At 43.9% G+C, this 24,490-nt stretch overlaps 1 protein-coding gene across 2 annotated transcripts; it reads left to right on the top strand.

Annotated features, from left to right (window-relative positions):
• The first annotated feature begins 911 nt into the window (after positions 1–911).
• On the top strand, positions 912–24,375 carry LOC128754773 (trichohyalin-like). 2 transcript variants are annotated; one of them, XM_053857636.1, is made up of 18 exons: positions 912–1,468; positions 8,602–8,790; positions 9,653–10,297; positions 11,830–11,965; positions 12,069–12,217; positions 12,285–12,830; positions 12,929–13,036; positions 13,107–13,405; positions 14,290–14,434; positions 16,208–16,318; positions 16,410–16,542; positions 16,786–16,916; positions 19,546–19,661; positions 19,781–20,137; positions 20,203–20,317; positions 20,652–20,759; positions 21,593–21,966; positions 22,041–24,375. In XM_053857636.1, exons 1-18 carry the CDS (start codon positions 1,319–1,321, stop codon positions 22,111–22,113), a joined length of 3,885 nt encoding a protein of 1,294 aa, XP_053713611.1. In that variant the 5' UTR covers positions 912–1,318; the 3' UTR covers positions 22,114–24,375. The 2 variants fall into 2 exon arrangements, with proteins under 2 accessions (XP_053713611.1, XP_053713610.1); XM_053857635.1 differs by having other exon boundaries at positions 12,066–12,217.
• Positions 24,376–24,490: the final 115 nt, after the last annotated feature.

Here is a 24,490-nt window from a genome sequence, read left to right as displayed (position 1 = left end):
GGAGAAATAAGTCAGCTGGACCAGTCATTAAACTCAGGATAGTCATTGAGAAACACTCTGGATTCCACACATTATTGGTGTTGGGAAAGATAGATTTCGGCACATTGTACACTCTTAGACAGGACTTCTATATTTGTTAGAAAACATAACAGCAGTCAGGTAGAGCGCACGAGCCAGACCCACCGGGGCACCTCTCTCTCTGAGGGGTTGACACGGCTGGGAAAGTCATTTCCTCCAAATGAAATGTATTGAAAATGGAATCCCATCTGCAATATGGCTAGATATATATATGTTATAAACAATTGAATTCATTGTGATCTCGCATACATTTTTTTGTATCAAGTAAAGATTCATTTACTTCACTGTTCGAGGTGGTCAATGGACGTTTTGTATTAAAATGGGTAATTTTTGTGTGTGTGTCCAGACGGTGGACAGCAAATGAAGACAGAGACAACGGAGCGACAGACATTACGGTGTCTATATATTTTTCAAATCTTCATCAACTCGAAAAGTAAACAGAAATTGTTTTTTCCACACCATATAAATTACAATTCTCATTTTATTGAATATTAACCTATATTCCCCTTCCATAGAAACAGTCGGCAAAATCGTATCGCTAGTTAGTATTTGTATGTAATCACCCCATGTTAATTGTTTATTACAATTATTTATTCACAATTTGGTGCTAAAACGGGTTAGAACAATTACATTTCAAAATATTTGTCAAGCGTTTCGTCATCCAGCGAGCATATTACTATCAATCCACAGTGGTTCCGAGTCAGCTGCCTGACGGGATGTGAGAACGAACGGTTTGACTGATGGAGTAAAAGAACACGGCTGGACCCCCAGAGACTCTCCTTCTCCGTCTCACGGTGGTCGGCTGGGTAGGGGCGGGGCCGCACTGCAGCAGTGCGCCTCTCCGGTAATGTTCCACACAAATCCTGTGATCAGATCCGCACGCCCCTCTCCGCCCCTGCTGCTAGGCAGGTGGAGAGACTTATGCATTCATCCGTAGAGTAGAAAATATCCGCTGGCATCTGGGGAGGGTCGGTTGTGGTGAGCGCGTCCCCGATGTACTTCCAGCGTGTGACCTCGGACAGTGGGAGAAGAGCGGGGCAGCAGATGAGCACAGCCCCGCCGATGATGTTTCCCACCGAGCCGCATCTGACCACGGGAGGGGGCCTAGCGACGGAGGAATGAGATGCACGAGTGAAAAGTTGACCCGATTTAGGCGCGGTTTTCGGCTAGAGAGGAGCATTTGTGACTACACTCCGGTGCTGGAAGTTCCCCCGGAGAGGAAGGAGGAGGGGCGGCCATCATGGCTTCAGGCGCCGGTAAGGCTGCACAGCCGGCGGGGTCTGGATCCGCCGTCAACGGGACTGCGGCAGAGTTCCAGAGCATCGATCAGGAGATCTTCGACAACCAGCTGCACAACAAGATGTGCAAGAAGATCGCCCAGCTCACCAAGGTAGGACTCAGCAGCACAGTCTGCCCGCACCTGGTGGACCTGGGCATCATGGAGCTCACTGCGAATGAACGAGTGACGAGGATTTAAACCAGCGATCGGTGGTCGCTGATGCTGCAGGGTGATAAGTTGGACGAGAGGTGCTGTTGCTCCGTGACTGACACAGTAATCAGCTTCTTGAGATCTCTCTCAGCTTAGGAGGCATCAGTCTCAGAGCCGAGGCTGTCAGACTGGCACCTAGCTTCAACAGATCCACTCGCAGTGCCATGGCAGAACGGCCAGTAATAATCCAATGACGTGTTACATCTCATCCTCTTGATGGAAGAGTGGACTTGGATGGAGTGGATCTGTGTGAATCCAAATATAAAGAGATTAGTTCCAGACCTGATATAGCCTCTAGTTAATTGAATTGTTTGTCTGAACCAGTGACCGGTCCGGGATGACCCGCCACCTCACCCTGTATCCCAGGGATTAGCTCCGGCCCAGGTGTGACCCTGTGAAATGGCAGCAATGAGTGACTGCTAAAAAGTACTAAGCTGGCTTCAGGGAACATTTCTCTGAAACAATGTCCCACAGATTCTCCGTAACGCTTGTGTATTCACTACATACTCGGTCTTCCCAAGTACCCCGGGCAATTTATTTCTGACCAGCTGGAGGTGACAGCTTCATTTCTTTACTAGCACGACACCGGCCAACCAAGCCACCTATCTAGTAGTAACATGTCTGATTTGAGGTTAGAAAAAAAACAAGTATACAATTCAAGGTAAGACTGGAAAGCTTTTTAGCAACTGCCAACCTTTTACAGTTCACTCAACTCCCTCCCATCAGACTAATTCAAGTGATCAAGTGAAGTCATTTTCTATTTCCAGGACCAACTCCCCAGTCTTTACATATTTTTATTTTTCCTTTTTTGATGATTTTTAATTGTAAGGGAATTTATTTTAGTTTTCTGAGGTAGTACATGCATGTATTTTGTGAGTATTTTAGTTTTAAAAAAGAACACCCAGAAGAGTGACTTGCCAACTTTCTCTTTTGTATTTTCTTCCATCAATCACCTCAGTAATGTGTACTTTTTGGTGTTTTACTGACAAAATTGCAGTTAATGTGCTAAGCTGGTCTCTGCACATGATAGGGTATTTTTAATAATACGTGAGAGCCATGATTGTTAAGAGAATTACTGGAGAATGAGTTTTTGGACACATAGTGTTTGTGAAGAAATAAGGTGGGAGCATGAAAGTTCAGTTTTTAATGGCCAATGGCTGTTCTTCATATTGAAGGAAGAAGCAGACATTTTGGTCTTCTCCTGTGTGTGGGACTTGGTCACCAGTTCTCTCTGGAATGGTTATGTTCCCACACAGGTCTGATAAGTTGTGGTTTGAGCCAAGAGAGTTTGAGTACATTATAAAATAGCTGCTCGCATGACATGCCAAAGGAAAAAAGCTGTAATAATATGCAATAGTGTGTGTATGATTAATACAAACCAATAAATATGTGGGAAAACAAAAGTGGCACTTTATGAAGACAAATGTGTTACCCTGTCCCCAATAAATCAATAAAATAAATACAATTAAAAATACCATGAGGAAAACAATTGGGAAAAGATTTTTAAAAAGTGGTACATAAGGAAAAAATTGTTGAAAAAATATTGCTAAAATCATAGTAATAATAATGACCACCACCACTTCGACCTCATGACAGCCAACAAAATACAGACGCAGGTCACACTTGGTCTGGGTTTGTTCTAATGTGTGAATTAAATTAGTGTTGTGGTCAAGGACATATGCTGTTTTCTGAATAATTCATGATTTAAACCACTGGGTCATATATTATAATGTCATTATACGAAACAGCTAATACAGAAAACATCACAGCACAAGTGGATCTGAGCGATCTGGATGGGTTATATTTAATTGCTCTCAGTGAGATGCGTTGTCACTACTAGCTACCACTCAATGCACAGCCTTGTCTCAAACGGAAGTCATTAATTCTGTTTTATTCTGTAGTTGTGCTAAGAAAAAAAAATGCTTCAAGCTATTTCAGAGTCACTGCAGGTCCATCATGCTTCGGTACAAACTGTACATAAAAAAGGCATTTTTGTTGACTCACATTTCTGTTGTGTTGCGGCCAGTCGACTGAAAAATGGCCACAAGATTGTTTTTTGCCACATTCGTGGTACAGGATGAGAGACTAGGCCAGGCTTCACATGGATAAACAAGCCTACCAGACGTGATCAGCAGTTTCTAGAATCAGCGTCCTCACCTGTTTTACTGAAGGTTATTTCAAGAATGACACCATCAAGGACCCCCAAAACATTTTGCTCACAGTTTGACAGTCCTGCCCTTCAGCCAGTGCCTTACGATAAAGTGTCTGAGGTGGTTTGGCATTTCAAAAGGTGTCATCTTGTGCTCTGTGAAGACTATTCACAACTGTGTGCAGAATCTACATCAAAACCAAAGCTAGTCCGAAACATCACCAGCTTTGTGTGTATTTGTTCACGTCTGCTTATCAGTGCACATGAAGGACAGCTGCTGCAGCAGCTGGATGGGGATTCACTCAGCTCACAATAATGCTTACAGAGGCATCGCATGACCTGTAGCTTGTTGAGCCGTGACTATTACTGATGACTGCGCACTTCCTGTCGCTCCTTATGCTTCACCTCTGTGTCCATGTGCATGCGAGGACTGGAGATTAAACAGTCAGTGCATGTGCGGCAGGACACAGGAGGTGACACAGATAAAGGGTCAGCACTTGTGTCGTTGCATGTTTGCCAGTAACCACTCAGGTCATGTACCTCCCATATTGCCGTGGCAAAGTCAAGACTTGATTTGGGTCTCATTTGACGTCAAGGCCTGTCAGCCCTATTTAGCTCTCGAGCTCATGTGAAATACATTTGAACCCAAGAGAGCTGATGAAATATCAGACTTCACATAATATGATATTTGCTGTTGGAGCTCTGGGATGCAGAGAATGTGACGGCGGGTTTATATGAGCGTTTTGAGACAAGTGGAGTAGCCTCTGAGCAGGAAATGGGTCAGCAGACATATATTTGAACACACACACACACCGCACACACACACACCTCCTCATCTCATACTACTGCACTCTTCCTTCCCTCATGCTTGACTTACGCCCCCTGTCCTCACCTCCTCTCCCTGCTCCGTCCTGGTTGAATGCATTTGCTAAAGATAAACCCTGAGCATGTTAGAGAGGTGGCCCCAGTCATTGAGAAGTCAGGTGGAGCTGACAATATCCTGCCAGCTGTTGTGCCTGGCCACATAGTGTGACCAAATGACCACATAAATAAACAGTTCTCCGTATTTACCTGACGGGAAACGTGAACATCATTGCAGTGTTGCCGCCACATGTTCAGATGGAAAAGTCTAATTTTATCCTTGCGGTTTACTGTACTTGTCTTGCTGTCACATTCTCCACTTGTCACTTCCGTGCATCTTTGAAAATGTGTGCCTTTTATCATCGCGACCTTTCCAGCTGCTGACAAACCGCCTTACCGAATATTAATTTTACATTAAGCTTATCAGGGTGTAGCGCCACATGAATTACACATTGACTGGCTGGATCCATATGGTGAGCTCCTTCGAGCAGGATTTCCATCAGCGTGGCAATGTTTTTACAAATCTGTAGCTGCGAAGCTAAGCGCTACGAGTGTTAATCCTGGGGCAGATGCACAGGGAATGGTTTGTGCCTCAAACATTTTCTTAAAAAGTCATTCAGTTCAAAAGCTGAAGTTGATCATCTGACAGCAAGACAAACCCCAACCATGACGTGCATGAAAGCCTCTTTAGTTAGTTAAGATTTGCATAATTACCAAGCCAAAAAAGGATCCTGTTATTAGAAAAACAACACTGATGTTTTTGAGTCCACACTGGACAGCCTCCTGCTGAAGACTGAAACACTCTTGAGTCAACTGTCAACGTAAATGGTACCTATGATGAACAGGTAAAATGGATTATCCTCACTGTTGTAGAAAGACTTTGGTCTTGACTCACGTTTTACACCTCTCGTACCAGATCTGCTTTTTACAGTTACCTCTGATCTTCACTTTCTTCGCCCACCGTCCCTGAATTTTTCCCTACATTGCGTACCAGTCCTCATGGCCATATTGCTGAGGCCTGTCATAGCCTCACCAGCTCACTCTGCCCAGCGTGAGTTGTTGTGTGAGGTGGCAGCATGATGGCTTTGGCAGCAAGAAGGTCCCTGTTTCCAATCCAGCTTGAGGCAACTCTGGGTTTGGAGTGAACTTGGATTCTTTCTGTGTGTAGGTGGTACGTTCTTCCACCTACTGCGGGTTTCCTGCGAGCACCCCATTTCAAAAACACACAGAGGAGAAGTGATGACTTGACAACACTTTTCCATCAAGAAGAATGATGGTATCGCCCCATCTTGACTCTCTCTTTACAAAGACTGAACTGGTAGGATCTCCTTCTCAGCCGTCTTTACTTTGGTACTTTGTATGCGTGCATCCAGAACAGGCTGAACGGCCATACTTAATTCAATGACTAAAACAAGCTCACAAATTTGATCACTGTCCAATACGTCATTTAAAGAGCAACAACGTTCAAAAAGCCCCACCTCTAATGACCAAGCTACCTTCATATTTCAATTTCTAGAACTGGCATCCACCTCTCAAAGTCATGTAAGGTGTTCCCTTGTCACATGACATTGGTGTGCATTAAGTGAACTTTAAAGATAGAAGCCTACAGCCTGCACAGGCACCGTCAGTCACTTTGGATAAAATCATCTGCTAAAGTTTCTTCTTGATGCCATGATCGGATGTGACTTGTTGAAGACATCTTGAAGGGAAAGCCCATGCCTTTTTTTAAATGATGCCACAAACTGGCATTAAAAGCAGCAGCACAGGCATCAATGGAGCTGGAGACTGCAGATGGAACTGGTGACATGCACACGCACATATGTCGGGAATGTCAGCCTGTGCACTGGCAGCTGCTGCAGCCGAAACGGCGACAAGCAGAAAATGTGGCCCGGCCCCCACACTTGTTTGGAGCCCTGCATGGGCACACTCCAGCCACCCACCCCTCTGTTGAGGGGGTAAATATGATGTCAGGGTGAGTGGGAGCTCGTGGTGATGCTCTAGTCTAACAGGGCATCTCATGTATTAGTCAGAGTCTATATGCAGAAGAATGGAAGAGGATCCAGTAGGGAGTCAAATGACCTAATCTTGCCGTTACTAACAGCATTCACAAACCGTTTAATGCTGTTGTTACTATTCAACACTAGTTCGACTCTTTTGTGCATCTGTGGGCTTTCGCTTTCAACGCCACATTCCTCTTGCAATCCGAAATGTTGAGACCTTTGGTCACTATACTTTGCTTGAACTTTTTTTTTTTTATTGCTGCAGCCAAAATTCCTGATTTTGTAGCAGATAGCGGTGAAAGTTGCTATCATTTATGCTTCTGGATCACCATGACGGGAACACACACACCAAATTAAGTAAAAAATGTACATCCTGAAGAAGAATGATGATGATTATGACGTCCCGTGAGTAGTTTGTAGTGTATAGTGGGTGTTCCTTGTTTTGTAACGGAGCTCCGGGCGGACACTGGCGGCCCTAGTACGGAGCACATGACGTTTGGATAGGCGGAGTCTGAAAGGTAATTTTTTTGTGTGAGTGACTCAAGATGTTCAGCTGCTCATTGATACATCAAAATAAAACTAACTGGTGATGTGTCGGGATGTAGAGTGTCGGGAGAGATGGCACGTGCGGTCAGCCATGTTTGTTTAGGAAAATTCTTATGGAATTGGAGCGGCCTAACAAATAAAATCAGCATTCGGAGCAAAAGACAAAATCTTTGTCCTGAATGCTTTGAGTTGAGATAGATTTGTTATAAAATGAGTGGTAGGAATTATATATTCCATTTTTTCCAGCTGTTTAGATCTACATTTTTTTAAATATTTTGAGATGTCCTTAAGTTTTTCTGAATGACTTGTGAGAAATTACTCCTCAGCAGAAGACCAGGACAATGTGAGGATTGAATCCCTCTTCCATTTCAATACTAGAAACAGTGAATATCCCTGCTGCGCAATAAATACTCCGCTGTGTAAATAAACATCTTTAATCTGCTTACATCATCAAAATGGACTTGTGAATGTGTCTTTTGTATCTACGTGTAGCTGATACTACAACTGTGAGCGTTTGATTCCTATGACTATTCAGTGTCATAATAATTATGCTCATGTACAGCATTTTTAGGATTGTGGGCCCAAAAGTGGTATTCTGTCTTGGTCCAACTGTTAATTCCAGTAAAAATGGCTGACTCTGTGGGCAGGATACACAGATAATAGTATCACATCTCCAATGTGCGTCTTTGACAGTTTAAAAGAGAAGGTTTGTTGCCTGGCAACAGTCAGTTCACTGCTGCCCAAAGCCCTCGGTGGAGTTTTCTTCTCCAGCAAATGGGATCCATTTACTGTTCAGAGTCAACAATTCTGGATGGGGATGAGCGACAGAATCTTTATTTATTCATTCCTGGTTTGGCGTCGGTGGGCTTTTTTAGCTACGTAGCTTGAGAGGTGGCGGACACCCTGGACCTGTCAGCCTGTGACTCCATTACAGGCTGACAGCCACTCACACCAATGGGCAATTTAGAGTCATGAATGTAGGAGATGGAGATTCCTGGAAATGGGAGAAGGGGAAGACTACCAATGAGATGTGGAGGTATTCAGGAGCACAACTGGGAGGGATGATCAACGTAGTTGAAGATGCCTGAGACTGTGGCAGTACCGGATGGGAAATCCTGGAACAAATAGATTAAGCGAATGAACTAGTGTATATTTAGGTATTGCAGTAACAATGTCTGGAGAAAACCCAGAAGCACAGAAAGACACTAAATCTAGAGATGCCTCAGGCCAGATTCAATAGTTGGGATGCTACTGACTCAACCATGATTGTAGCTTGTAAATAAAATCTTTATGTATGCTCTGTGACCCTTAGCAAGTCTTCACACATGGCTGCTGCTAAATCCCTCTAGAATTCTGGGGTGTTTTCTCTACACACTGAATAAGGATCGGTTGTTCCCACTGAACATTCCCAACATCCTTCTCCACAGTGTTCACCCTGGCAACAGCAACATAAACAGTTTGTCCTTGATGTTTTCCAGGTGATTTACTCTTTGAACATGAAGAATGAGGAGCAGGAGGCGGCTCTGCAGGCCTTGAACTACGCCCATGACGAGGAGCTGCACCGCATCCTGATGGAGACATGTCACGAGGGGGAGGGCTCGGTCCTGAGGATGAGGCTCCTGGAGCTGCAAGAGTCCCTGGACGAGCAGCAACGAGTCGGAGCTCAGGTGTGTTTATCGCTGTCCTCGATCTCAAGGACTGATTTAGCACGGTAATTCATATCATGGCGTCCCTGAGGGAGCTACAACTCATTGAGTGTCCCAGCGGAACCGATAGTTGACAGTCCACAAATCAAGAGAGCTAAATTTTAAAATCAGCTCTTACAGGAAGAGAGAAATAGTGTATTCATGAATGAATTGGTTGCCCTCTTTTTTGTGTATATATATATATATATATATATATATATATATATATATATACATATATATATATATATATATATATATATATATATATATACACATATGTATATATATATATATATAAATGAATTGGTGACAATAACAAGGGTAGTTTTTAATCTTGAGGAATAAATCTCTCTCCAGTCATTTGAGTCATTGTGAGGTTTCCTTCAGGATTTTTCCGTTAAAACACCCTGAAAACCACCGTAAACATCTCCATCACCATGATGCCCTCTTGTTTGTTTCCACTTTGTTTAAATATGTTGGATCACATGAGATTTCTGGTGGTGCGCCACAATCGTTTACCTCTTGTTGTAAGTCCATGGAATAAGCGTTTACAATCATATGCGTGTCTAAATAGCTGAGTCATATCATGTGGTGTGATGTAATATTTTCCTCAAAATAATTAACATATGGATGTGGGAATACCTGGCTACTTATTAAATCATTTTATCTGTTTGTGCTTTTCTTTGATTCCCTTTACTAAAAATAGTTAAGATTGCTTTTTCTATTTATTTCTGCATTTCTCACCTGGTGTTGCCATTGTGTTTCAGTCTTCCGCACAGTAACCGTAATCATAAACGTCTCACACCATTCAGCTGATCTGAAGTCTCACTTTCGTCCCCAGGTTCAGGCAGACTTTGAGTGTTTCCGGATCCAAGCAGAGGAGCGAGAGCGTGAAACTGAGTCTGAGCTGCGAAAAGAGTTCAGCGAGCGACTTCAGGCCGCAGAGGAGGAGCTGCGGAGTTCCAGATCCCAGATCAGTGCGGCTCAAGAGGAGAGCCTGAGACTGAGCGCTGAGCTGAAGAAGGCTGAAGAGAAGATCCAGGAGCTGGATGCCAAATGTGACGAGCGACAGAAAGATGATGATGATGATGATGATGAGTGGAGGAAGACAGAGCAGAGGAGACTGAGGGATAATGAGCAGGAAAATCAAGTGCACCTGGAAAGGCTGCTGGAGGAGATCCAGATGCTGAAGGAGGAGAGACGTGAAGCAGAGGAGAAGAGAAGGAATGAGGTCCGAGAGGAGGAGGAGCGATGGGAGCAAAAGTTCAATGATATGAATGAAGAAAGAGAACAAATGAGGAAGAGAATGGAGGCAGACTGGAGGGACGAGCGGCAGCGCTGGGAAGAGAGAGAAGAAGAGGAGAAGAAAGGAATGCACAGCGCCTTACGAGAACGAGTGAAGAGAGCAGAGGCCGAGGCGGAGGGTCACCTGGAGAGACTGGCGGAGAACAAGAGGAACATGGTCAAACTGCAGGAGAGAATACAGGTAAAGGCACATTCACACAACAGTGACACAACAGAATGCAACGTAGCAGCCAACGATTGTTCTCACTGTGCTGAATGGAGCAAAGAGGAAGCGAGGGAAAATGAGGTCTGGTGTTCTGAGTGCAGTTCTCCACTGCCACATCTGTTAATGAGCAGTTGGACTGATGCGCTGCACCATTAATGACCAGTAATCACATACCAGCACGCAGACATACAGCCAGAACCCACTCAGCTCCGGGGGCCAGTGCCAAATGTTGTCACAGTTTGAGCTTTGAGAGACGAGATTTGCATTATTCATCTGGTGAAACTTATTGTAATGTACTGAATACTGTTTCGAAGTATCCATGAATGTAACCTTCACTGCGGTGATTCAGCAAATACTCGTCTGTAGCGTAGAGCTGGAAGTATTTTGATTGTCGACTACTATTCACTATTCAGAAGTAGTTTAAAAAGATAAATAATGTATGTAAATTGGTGTAAACACTTGTTTTAAATACTGTTTTGAAATGTTATATTTGAATTTTAATTGCTCACGCCGTGGTTTGAAAGCTACAGTTGGCAAAGGTTTGACTTTGTGAAATGTTTTTTTGCCGTTTTGGGTCGTGGTGGTCCCAGTCGTCGCAGTCATTCAAGTCCTACGTATAAAATGGGAGAGTGATGATGTCACAACTCATCGATGCATGAAGGCTTATAATCACTTATAGTCATTGCAGCCCATCTGTAGTCTCCAGTATAATAAATATACGCTACGGTCCATTTATGTACCACGGTAAAAATCACCATCATTCAATCTTACTAAGTCCCATGATGCACTTCCGCAGTTGAGCAAATTCAGAAAAGGTTAATCCTATATGTCTTTCATTTGTGTCTCCTCCTTGTGTTTTACGCCTCTTTTTATAGACATTCTACCCTTTCCTTATAAAACTAGGTCTGACCAGACCACCATTAGGGAAACAACCCGAAGTCCAACTAACTTTTCTGACTGGACCAGGTGATAAGCAGGAGGTTTGGGGACAAGAAGAAAACCCACAAACTTGAATTGCACTGTCAAGAAGTTACGTTTCCTTAATAAACAAAAAGCTAAAAAGCGAGCATCATCATGATGAAGGGCCTCCTGCATCATGGAGAGGAAGACTTTGACATATGACAAACATGCATCATTTTTCCACATATATCAAAGGAATTTATTTGAATGTGTAAAGATTGAATTCCCCTTCGGCAGAGGGCTCAATCCCAAAGGGAGCATTTCAATTGCCAGTATGGCTGCTGTATGCGTCGTGCCATTTTAGATCTATTTTTGGATTTGGTTTCTCTCTGTAACATAGTGGACGCAAAAAAGAGGCAGAAAGGAAATGTGACTCTTCTGAGACCTACCATATGTGATTAGGAATGCAACTTCATAGTCATCTGGGCTGGATGTGGCCCTCAGGCTTTGAGTTTGACCTGCCTGATGTTCAACATGGATCGTGTGCTCTTGTTCATTGCTGCATCAGCATCTTTCCTGCCAAAATAATTACATGTGCCATCCTTCAGGACCTGGAGGAGGAGCTGGAACTAGATCGGAGGCGTGTTTCGGAGGCCGAGGGTGTGGCTAAGCGGGCGGAGGAGGAGCTTGCTGTTGCCAAGGAGCGTCTGCTGTTGCAGGAGGATGAGCTGCAGAGCAAAGCAGGTAGATCTTATGTTCCCCACTTAATTGTTTCATCATATTTCCTCGCCTGGGGAGCTGAAAGCCTCCTCTTCTGATATGCGTGCCCATGTTTGTGTGTCAGAAGAGCTTCAGAACCACGGTGTGTGTGAGGTGTGCGTGTGTATGGATGTGGAGGAGCTGAAAAGGGAGGTGAATCGTCTGCAGAGCAGGAACAGAGAGCTGGAGCTCCAGAGCAGTGGGAGAAACAACGACCACGTCCGGCAGATCAGACAGGTGAATTCAATGTAAGTGAATAACCCCAGAAGTAGATCTCTCTGTACACTAACATATGTTCTTACAGCACGCTGAGGCTTTGTCCAGCTTGCGTTCAGAAATGGTCCGAGCGCAGACGGAGGAGCTTCGGCGAATCCAAAAACATGCGGACGACGAGAGAGATAAACTTCAGAGGGAAATGGATAGAGAGAAGGAGAACTTGCAGAGGGAAAGAGAGAAAGAAAAGGAGCACCTGGAGAAGGAGAGGAACAGGCTTCGCAGAGAGAGGGACGAGGAGAAGAATGTGGTGCAGAAAGAAGTGGAAGGAGTCAAAGAACATCTAAGGAGGGAGAAGGAGGAGGAGGTGGAGCGTTTACGGAAAGAGCTGGAAGTGGAGAGGGTTCGCGTTCGTTCTCAGCTGGACAAGCACATGGAGCACATCGACGCAGAGAGAGTCTGTGTTCAGCAGAAGCTAGAGGAGGAGAAGAGGAGGTTGGTAGAGAAGGCTGAGGAGGACAGGAAGAGATTAAAGGAGCAGGTGCGAAAGGCCATTGAGGAGGTGATGAGGAGACACGCAGCAGAACTGCAGAGTGTCCAGGAAGCTCTGAGCTCCGAGCGCAAGACCAACCAAGAGGTCAGCATCTCTGCGTCTGTAACAAGAGTTTATTGTTGAGAACGTGTCCCAGCTAACCAGGGGTGTCACTTATGGGAATTACCCCTCATCTCTCCAAGGTATGTGCACATCTAGAGGAGGAGAGGAGGGCAAGCGTGGAGCTTCACAGCAGGTTGATGAAACAACAAGAAGAACATGAATCTAAAGTGATGGATGTCACCAGTGAGGTGAGACATTTTTCTTCACAGTGACGTGATGTTTGAAAAGAAATGATTTGACAACAGGATCCTTTCTTAGATCAGTCGGTTAAAGTCGGTCCTCCAGCAGAAAGAGCAGAAAGACAAGGCTGCTCCTGAAGTTGCCCCCTCATGTGGACCTCACTGCTCACGGCTGGAAGAGGAGCTACGTGAGGTGCGGACCCGACTGGCTCAGGTGCAGGAAGAGAGCGAGCACAAGCGAGACCGGCTGCAGAGGGAGATCAGTTCTCTGAGAGCAGACAAACACCGACTGGAAGAGAAAGTTCTGGAGCAGAGCAGGGTCAACACAGAGAGAAACCTCCTCAGTCAGAGTCAGAGGAACACAGAAGAACGGATCAGGTAGTTTGAAACTCAGACGATATAATTTTTATCCCCATGTTTTGAGAAGATCTTTTATTAATCAGATCTTTTGTAATTCATTAATTTTGATGAATAACGTTTTCATATTTGACACCAGAACAATCTCCTTTACTGTAAGTTGAGTCTATACCCGTAAGCTTAAACATCAAGATGGACATGCTGTGGTGACAAGCAAACTCATTGCTGTATGTAGTGCACAATGTTCTCTGTGCTCATATAGCATCTTTTCAACTTCAATTTTCCTCATTTAGCAGACCCTTCTCTGTGAAACCTTAATTTATACACAAAATAATTCGGTTAAATAGAATTTATGATGCTAGTGAAATGAAGCTACATTCAATTTCCTTGGTTAATAATGCAAAAGAGAGGCCTGAGATTATTTTCAAATATTTAATTAATTATTATTATTATTTTTAATTTCTCATAACATACCACAAGCTGCTCCATCTTGTCGACTTCTCAAAATATTTTGAAGCATCTCACAGTGTCGCTTGTTCTGCTAATATTTTGTGTGAGCTTTTACGGAAAAGCACTGGTAAAATGCTCTGTAAATGTTTCACTTCAAATGATAATTATTATTACAATGTAACTCACTCACTTTAATTTGTTTGTGCCCTTCAGTCAGATTTTTCTTCTTGGAAAACCAATGTAAATAATCAACATGAAAAAAGCTACATAACTATTAGGGTTCTAATATGATTTATGATCTAATATGATCTATTTACCATTTAACGTTTCCAATGCATCCTCTTTATATTTGACCTCACTAATGTTTACTGGTGTCATCCACCATGTGTGTAGTTCCTTCTTGGAAAGCACTGGAAGAAGAGTGAAAGCGTGACTTCATGTTTTGACTCCTGCAGGTCAGAGTGTGAGGAGCGTCTCCGAGCAGAGTTCAGGATAGAGATGAACGCTGCCGTAGCCGAGAGCGAGCAGCGCTGGCAGAACCAGGAACAGGAGCTGCAGAATCAGATCAGTGAGCTGCAGAGTCAACTGGCCGAGCTGCAGGTGAGCTCTGCTGTCACTTCATTACCCGTGAACTCTATTGGGAACGATTGTGTGGTGCACATGTGCAATATAGTCAGTGAGGTTCAGTGAGCGTTCTTTCCTCCTAAATCAGATGAACCTTCCGCACTCCATTCTTGCTTCTTGTTGTCTGTACAGTAGGTGAATCAGCCCAGCGTGCATGTTGGTATCAGAAAGGCCTGTGTCAAATACTCACGCTGCAAAGCTTCAATAGAAGGCTGATCTCTTGCAGTTAAGAGCTCAACATTATGATGAGCGTCTGAGTCATCGATGGTCCTCAGGGTGTGAGGCGTATTCTCTTGTGTGGTCCTGCTAATATGTTTTCCTGTGCACACATGAACCTACGGAAACGTAAATACTGAGACCTAGGGAGCCCAGTGGAAGAGTGCCGAAAACTGAAGCAGGGATTCAGGCTTATGCTGGATGGTTTTTAACTGAAATGTCAGCTAATAGGAGTTCTCACACTAAATAGCTGGCGTGCACTTGTAATTAGTTTGGAAGCCCAGTCGAGAACACAACAAGGTCTGTTCTGCCTATGATCAACATGGGACAGATGATTAAGCATTCCATTTGTTTCCTACTGAGAAGCGAGCATTTCAAACTCAAATTAAAGCAATGGAGAGAGAACAGCGGGTCAGACGGAGCCAGTATGTAGCTCACCACAAGTCTTGTTTGTGATTAAAAAGGTGGTTTATTTACATGCTCTTGCATGTGTTTTTATTCGTTCAGTTTCACGTGCTCTCACTGTCAATCACCTGCCACTGCTGTCTACCTCACCTCAAAACTGCCTGGTTAAGTTAGTTTGGACTAACATTGTGGCCAGGGATACAGTTTTCTATTGTTTCTATAATTATTACCAACTCCTTGATGCACTATGGCAATTCAAAGAATGTGTCATACAAGTGAATCCTGTATAACAGAACAGTATATTGTGTGACCACAGATCGGGGATGTTTACCGCCGCTCTATACTGGCCTCACACTGCACAACAGCACGGCAGCACACAACTTAAACCGGCCATGGTGCAATAGTAAATCCACCCACTGGGTGACTCAGGTCCCTCCTGAAAATAGGAAGGAGACATTCTGTCCTCAGCTGGACCCTTGTTCTACTGCTGCTGGGTCTGGATTTCACCCATACCTAGAAAACAAAGCGTAGCTGAAGTATACAATTAGATAAAAGAGAATAAATAAGAATAATTTTGGATCTGTGGAGATGAGCAAATGTTATCTTAACCTGCATGTCGTTTTGGGTGACGCAAAGCATTTGACCTGAGTCTTAGAGAGAAGGTTCAGGAGGCCAGACTCAGATGCTTCATTTCCACCCATAGCTTTGTATTGAGTGCATATATTTTGTCAATGGACTTAGACACCCTTTTTAGCATTTGAAATATCAGCGATATCTTCATCTGATTTGGACAGCAGATGGCAGAAGCGTTCCTGAAGTAGCTGTGGATCCGAGTGGTAGCACAAAACACCACCCAAACATGTGTGTCCCTTGCCTCATTATTATTTCCTGGTAATTTCATCAAAATCAGATCATTCTTTTTTGCGTTAGCTAACAGAGATACACAGAGTGTCACATAACCTCCTTGGCAGAGGTGATCATTTACAGCAGTCAAGACTCTTTTGATGTCCGGTCATTCCAGTACAAATTTGAAAAAAATGGCAACCTAAAAGAAGTGTGGTATATATTTCTTCAACAATTGCCACATGAAGGATGTTTTTTTTTTTCTCTTTCCCATTGTTATTGAAGGAGGAAAAAAAGAAAGGTGACGGTTACCATGGCAACCCTGAAATTGACAGGCTGAAGAGGGAGGTCCAGGAGACCAAGGAAATAAACAAAAAGTTGAAGGATCTATTGCAGGTACTCGAGCACACATGCTGAAAATCTTGATGGTTTGATGAGAGAAGGGTGAAGCAGTTTTGCTCTTGTGTGTTGAAAATGTGTCTGCCAGGAGCCTCAGAGCCAGACTTTAGCTGAGGAGCGACACAAGCACAGCTTGGAGCTGCAAGCTTTAGAACGACAAGCGAGAGAAGATCTGCTGTCTGAGAGGAACCGACTTCAGACAATGCAGCACCTGGAGTTAGGTAACACATACACACACACACACACATCATTACCATGCAGCCACATTAGCTAAAGACAGCTGCAATGGCAAACAGGCAATTACACGCGCACACACACGACAACACAAAGTGATACACGCATTGAGATAATAAATTCTACATTGAAGTTCCTATTGCCATGGATACGCTTCACCATGGCAACAGAGGAAGGGTACCTGCTACTGTGAGCCCAATTGATTTGGATTTCTGTACGTGTGGTATCAGATAAGCAGCGTGCAGAGTTGACCCAACAGCACACGGAGTGGAGCCGGCAGATGACCCAGAGACACATGCAGCAGATAGAAGACCTCCAGGCCCAACTGCAGGCACACACGCAGATGATGGCTCTGCAACAGGTGACTATATGGTTGTCAACTATATCGACTATGAACATATACTCAGGAGGAGCCGGCCAAAACTCTATGAAACTTAAAAATGTGTCTCCAAAGTATGGAAATACTGCTGCCCAGCTAATATAAAACACATTTTAGAAACAACTGAAATCAATTGAACATTGAAGTAGGGATGGCGGTGGCACTACATACACAAACAAGACAGTTCAGGATGATCCTGGTTTGTTTAAAGTTGTCTGTAATAGTTCACTGACATAGTGTTACATTCGTTATCAAAAGTTATGACAAAATCAACAAACCTTCATACGACAGTGATGCAAGATTGAATACTGGACAAAATCTGGTTAGCAAAATAAAGGCATAAATCTCTTTTAATGTTAGTTGACTATTTTATCAATCATATTTCACTACTGGTGCTGTAGACAGCCTACCGATCTTTTCTCGTAGAACTAGGTTGCCAGCGTTAACAGCTTAAGAGACAGTAGACAGAGAAAGGGACGATGGCTCGCAGCTATGCATGGCTGATTCTGCATCCCTGCCAAGGAACATGTCTCCTCCTGGGCGCGTGCTTGCCGCCTCTTCACAAACTAGTGAGCTGTAATTCAGTTCATTTCTACTTTTCCCGCTGTGTAGTTAATTTTTGTGTGTGTGTGTATTAAGAGTTACTGTTTTCCATCATTTATTTTGTGTTGACAAAGCCTAAATGGAGATGACAGTTTGACATAGAAACTTAGAGAACACTCCTTGCAAACAAAGAACACAAAACGCTCTTGTTAATGATGTGTGTATTTCCTGTGGAAAATGTGTCAGTTAATGAAAATATCTTTTAGAAAATAATTGATCCCTGACAAAATACTTGGTCCAATGTTTTGTTTTTTTCAGACTCAAAATAACACCTAAATTGAAAAGCATGTTCCTGGCTGACAGTCAGTAAGTGCAGGTAATATGCTACTTTGAGCTGCTTCTGTCCAGGTGCCGAACTCTAGTTTGGTTAACAATACGAGTTCAGTGGTCAAACAACTATGATCGACTTATAAATTTGTCACAGACAGGTTCAGAATCAGAATCAACTTTATTGCCATGGTCGCTGGGGATCCCACCAACTAGGAAAGTGCTTCGAAATAAAATAGAATATTCAGCTTAAGGCTGTGTAAACGCTGAAACACGTGCAATAAATTGCCTGACAGTTTTTGTTTTCATTTTCAAATTGCATTTCAAATTACCTTTTTAAAGCAACTGGTAGTCCACAAAACATGGAACTTCTAATGCATTATGACTGTGTCATCTAACTCCTCAAGAGGAGGAGCAGACAAGAACTGGGAACATCTTGATATGCTAGAACCACACTGAGATAAAGGAGCAAAATGTCGAACTCGCTGACAAAAGACATGAAAAGCCCAAATAACAGGAGGGTATTCATCATAATGTATCTGACACAGAAACTTGGAGATTACTCCAGAGAAGACTTGACGCTGGAGGAAATCAAATGTGCAGACATCAAAGTAACACTGAAGAAACAAAACAAACACATTACTCTCAGCAACATATTACAACAAAAGATCTGTTCTTCAACATGCTCCCTTTCTATCTCTCTAATGTGTGACAAATTGATAAAGGCGGCAGCAACTAGTCAACTGAACAATCCTGTATTGAATTAATATGTATGGACAAGTTGTGGCATCATGGCTGTCTATTCTGCGCACGTGCGAGGTAACACAGTGAGAGGAAATATGATCACAACCCAAAATAAGTATGGGAACATGACTCCTTGGAAACATCGAAAAATAAAGTGAGATGCTACATTTGCCAAACATACCGTTTAAACCACATTTTGAGCTGTTTCAATGTATTTACATTTAACACTAAATAAGTGTTTGCTACAACTTATTACACATTTTTTTTCTTTTTTATTACTATTTGCAGAGCTACAGATTCGTTCTGTACATTTCTTCAATTGAGCGACTATCAAAATAGTTGCTAGCTGCTGCGCTAAAAATGCTACCTTTGATGAATGTAAAGTAGCATTATATTGCTGATGTGGAGTGGAGAGTGAAATAACAATCAAGAGTTAGTGTACAATGATTGCTTAGTATTTCATTTAAGAGTGTAAGTATTGGATGTTAAATATGTATGAATGGGACGTTCATGTCGCATGGACAGTCGTCATCAGAACTGGATAGCAATACGTGCGTCCTAAATAATTCAAAAGCGTATTCAAATGTTGTACTACAGTAAATGTAAGAAAACTTAAAGATTGTGATCTAAAGTTTCATGTGCCTCCATGGTCACAGTGGTCAGTTGAAGTATGCTTCGTGTTCTGAAGTCGTCTAATAACGTATAGAGAGTAACATAAAATGAGCAGCAGCGAAGTCGCAACACTGCCTTGTCACTGACGCGGCTTAAAAGCATAGCGACATTCCACACCAGCTCCTATCAGATGTCAACACTTCGGCAATGTGTCTGCAGCACATTCGCACTTCTATTTAGAGCCGGTCACCGCTGAGGAGATCACTCAGGCCCGGTTCGGACTGGGCCTGATCTGAAATTCCATGTCACACTGTCAACGAATATCTTAGGCCTCTGGTGTGATTGGTGGTGGTTTGTAGTAGTCTCTGTGTGCTTTTGTTTTAAGGACCTAAAGCAGCAGAATCAGAACCAAGTGTTTGAACGACAGTTGGACGAGAGCCGCTGTGCCTTGTTGGAGCTGCAGAGAGAAAACGCCACGCTGAGGAAACAATTGAAAGACAAGTAAGCTGTTAAAGAATACGAGCGCACACTCCATGACTGCCTCATTTTTTCAGCGATATAGTGTGAGCTTCACCTCATGAATTTAGCCGGACATTTTGTTCTTCTCCTTTTATTTGTAGGTCAATACAAGAGAGCCCCAGAGTGGAAGAGAAAGAGGAGGACAGCACAGAAATGAAGGAGAAGAGAGACTCCCATCTTGAAGAAGAAGCACAACGTCTGAAGGAGCAGGTGGAGAAGCTGAGGGTGGAGATGGAGAAGCTGGAGGAGTCGCAGAAGCACTGGGAGGACAGGAAGGAGGAGGACGACAAAGAGGAAGAGTTGGATGAGGAGAAAAAGAAGGAGCGAGAGGAAGAACGGCGGCGGGAGGAGCTGGAGGAGATCAGGAGGGAGCACAAACGGGAGATGCAGAGTTTGGTGTCCGAGTACAGCAATGCTCAGACGCACCTGCAGGCTCGAATCGTGGCCTTGGAAAACGAGTGAGTGCAGAGGCTCAGTGTTTGTGAAGAGTTGTGGTGAACAGTGGTGAATTTTTTTTTTGTAGGTTGCGAGAGCGTGAGGAGCGATGCAGAAGGAGGGAGCCGCGGTGCGATGACCCGCAGTTGGGGAAGCTCCAGGAGAGGATAACGGAGAGAGACGCGCTCATTAAACGACTAGTGGTGGGGACACTGGCACACAACCTGAATCCTACAACCACACACACACACGCGACGTTCTCTTGATGGTCACTTGTGAACAAGTGAGGGGCCGCGTCTCGGAGGCTGTGTGAAATCTGGACTGGCAGGGAATTAAAACTAGCTGCTAATGATGAGTTGATGAGGAACGTGAATCTAAAAATAGCTCAGCTTTGAGTTTATGTATTCAAAAGATGCTAATTTTTCATGAGTCACGAGAGTGACAGAGGTAAGTGTGACATGCAGGCGACACACACGACAGCCGTCAGTGAGGAAGCTGAACGCCCGGACTCATCCTCCTTCTTTCCCCCGACGTCAGGAGGAGAGACATCAGCTGCAGCTACATCCTCCTGTCGCCGGGGACAACAGCACCCTCAGGCCTCGTGACAGTAAAATCCTTCCTCCGAGTGTCACGCCAACCATGAGGGTGAGTTTGCTTTGTTCAACTCGTGCACACTGGCAGCCAGAGCTTGCTTAAAAAGTACAAGGTATTTGTTATATCATTGCTGCCAGTCGTGAATAATAAAAAAAACCCTCCATGAGCATTAGCTGTCTATCGCTGCTTATTTTTACTTTCAAATGTGTCTCAAACAATGTTGCCTCCTCTCGCTGGCAGAGCTGACGTCTCTATTTCTGCAGACCATCTGTTCAGGCTGCTGAGACCTAGATATCTTTGTTTTATCATCTTCAGGTGATTTGGAAATAGTCTGATCAAAGCAGCTGCTCTCAACTGAATCTCACACCAGGTGAGAGACAGAGTCAGAGAACTAGCTGGAAATGGCAGCTCACAACAGATTACTATTGATTTGTTGTGTATTACCAATATTGATTTTACAGATGATGCATTGCCGCTCCTGCAAAATTAGGCCAAATCTTCTGGTTTAAGTGCAAAGCAGGCAGAAGCCTATCAAACTGTGTGTTAGCTAAACATCCATTTGTGACCTGTGGGGGGCAGTCATGTGTATCTGACACAGTATGTTAGCCTACCGAAAAACTGACAACAACAAGAAGAAGAAAAACATGATGAATGAATTGTGAATACTAATAATAATAATAACCGACTTATAACCAAACATTGCAAAATGCTCTCCTGTGAACGCGCTGATTCTGGAAAGAACTGTCCTTTGAAGATTCATTTTTAGATCTATTGCCAGTGCCAGTGCAATGTTGATGCCATTTCTGTGGAACTGTTTTATTCATTCCTTTTAATCATGATGTCATGAGTCATGTTCAATAAAAGCGGGTCTATTTTCCTCCCAGAGAAAGTGTGCCGAGCCGCCTCCTTGCGTCACCAGCATCCCCAGCGCAGCATCTCACGACAGGAACCTCCTGCCTCAGACGTCGTCCTCCTCAATCCACCTCCACTCTTCCTCGACTCTTCCGCACCAGTCCAGCTCACACCACCACAGCTCCGCCCACTACTCCACCTCTTCTCTGCCGCACAAGCACAGCTCCCTCAGCCAGCATTCATCCCCATCCCTCCTACGCTCAACCAGATCACGGACTTCCTGCATCCCTCCCACTCCAGCGCCCACTGCCCCCCTTCCAGTCTGCCCCTCGCCACAGTTGGGGATCCGCTATGTGTCGCCTTCCTGCCAGGACCCCGCTGCACACCTACATGCTCAAACAATGAGGTGGGCATCTGTTCCTGGCTGATCACAACACCTATTCTGTCGCAAGGAAGAGTCACGACTCATGTCTCTTTCAGGGGCCCATATCTGGAGCAGAGGGCCACGGAAGGGTTAAAGCACGAGTGGTTTACCAAATACTTCTCCTTCTGAGCACAAACCGCAGCTGCAAAATCCAGATCCTGGACTACAGTTCAGTGCGTCTTCGTTGTCTGTTTGTCACACACATACTCAGCAACAATCATGAAATGAACTCGACATATTTTGCACATCAACGTCTTAAGATCTATTGGGAGAACCACTATATTAGTGGCCCTCAATAATCTGCTCAAGCAGCACTTATGAATTCTGATGAAATAAAAAAAGATGTGAAACATATGAAGGATGGCATTGAAAGACTGAAGGTCTTTGAATATTTAAAGAATGTGTGCATGAATCCTCCACAACAGTGAACCCTCCCCACCCAGAATTTGGCTTCTTGGATATCAACCCAACAAATATTTTAAGCTTGTGAACATTACCTCATATATAAAATATATTATCTTGGTAATGAAATCTTGATTTTGGAGTCCATGTGAGCTGATCTCAAATGCGTTAAGCTATGTTATAAAAGTAAGCCCATTTTGGTGAATCATCGCTGGCGCTCTGAAGGAAAGAGAAATGGTGGCTACAAGGATTCCAGCTCTGATTTTGAGTTCCAGTCTTGTGTGTGTCAAGCTATTGCAATATTCGAGCATGCACACCTTTGTCTTACACTGCCAAGCCATATGATTTTGCGGTCCTTTATCTGGAAGTGCAGAGCTCATCTAGAATGAAGCCTGGGGGTCAGACAGTGGTTATAACATGTGGTGCCTCTGAGCTGGACATATCTGTCCGGTTCGTCCATCCCAACCAGTTGATAGCTACAAGTCAACCAGGAATTTCCCATCTGTGAGTCTTCTTACAAAACTCATGAACAAAATCGCACTTCAGCTCAGAACATGTTGAAAACTGTTGAAAGGTCATCATTCTTTCTGGAGTCATAGAAGTCTGGTGCATTGTTTGGACACTTGAGCTCACCCTGCCTCGGTACGTGCCGCAGTGGTACTCACTGGATGGAAGCCATGAGCTTCTTCTGCTCCCTGATAACAGGTCAGTTATCAATGTGCTCAAACACTCACACATAGTCTTCCGCATCATTAAGAGTTAAGCGTTTATTAAAGGGGCCCTAGTGCGTATTTCATTTTCCTCCTAATTGAAACTCACTTGCTCTTAAAATAGCAACAATATACAATTTTAAATGCCTATATCCACCAATTTATATAAAGTTAGATTTGCAAGACGACATGGCATTGAAGTGACGACGGAAATGTCTTGTCCGAATGATTCAAGCTGAAGATAATGTAAGGCTTGGTTTATTTTTAAAAGATGCACATTGTTCTTTCTCATGCCAAGTTGAGGTGACCTTTCTAACTATGTAGATAACTCTTAATGCATGGGATGTGCGCAGGAACCATGGCCATTAGAACTGTAACGCCCCCAAGCAGCCCTGACTGGATTATCTGGGATCCCAAACCCGTCCACTCCAACTGCTGCTGCCCATCAAGGTAAGCGTAGGCTTGAGAGGGGCAGAGCCAACGTCAATGACATGCACCCCTGCCAACAGATTCATACTCATAGGAGCTTCTGAATGTCACGGATGGTAGTAAATCTGGGTAAAATGACAGGACGTTTTGAGCGTTTTTCAGGTGAATTTCCAGTTGACAATGGGATGCACGTTGGTGGAGATTCAACTGGATTTAATACATCAATGGCTTATCACCGCTGCCGCTCACCTCCATTCAGAACTAGCAAAAAAAAACCTGAATACTTCTGTGCTAACGTTACCTACTAGAAGGTCTTCCTTGCACTACATGCCGGAGCCTTTGCACACTAGCCTGACGGCATCAGTTGCAGCTGGAAGAATGTTATTTTAATGTCTTTTCTCATAGGTCAGACATTGAAGGGCCATAAATCTAAAAGCCTATAACCCTTTGATAGTCGTTGGTGTTCATGCTGCCATCAGGTTTTGAGTTGAAATGATAGAGCTTCGCGACCACCCTCCCCAGATTAGTGGGCGACTTGAGCTGTAACCACGACAGCGCCATCGTCCAAGCTCATCACCAGCAAGGCCATCTCAAACATTGCCTCAAAGCTCAACCCGAAAGTGCTTCTCAAACACATGCCTGACCTCGGATCACAGACCGATTGGACCTTGTATAATTTGGAATGTCTCCGTATGTTTTTTTTTTCTTTTTGTTTTTAACTGTCTTCCTTTTCTATTGCGACGTCGGTCGAGTTGTCTGACTGTTTCGTCAGCACCTGAGATCTTCAACTACACACTCCACCCAACATACCAAAACAAAGCTTGTCTCTAAGCAACAATGTGTAATGATCTTGATGAAAATAATTGAATAAATATTTTGTTTTTCTAAGTGTCACTTGTTTGTATGAAGGCCTGACCCTCTCCTCCCTTCATCCTCCACAGATGTGGCTGTGTTCGTCTCAGAGA

Source organism: Synchiropus splendidus, chromosome 2 (assembly GCF_027744825.2).
Source record: "Synchiropus splendidus isolate RoL2022-P1 chromosome 2, RoL_Sspl_1.0, whole genome shotgun sequence".
In the NCBI taxonomy this organism is placed as follows: Eukaryota; Metazoa; Chordata; class Actinopteri; order Syngnathiformes; family Callionymidae; genus Synchiropus; species Synchiropus splendidus.
Note: the sequence above shows the minus strand (reverse complement) of the source record. Positions and strands in the feature narration are given on the sequence as shown.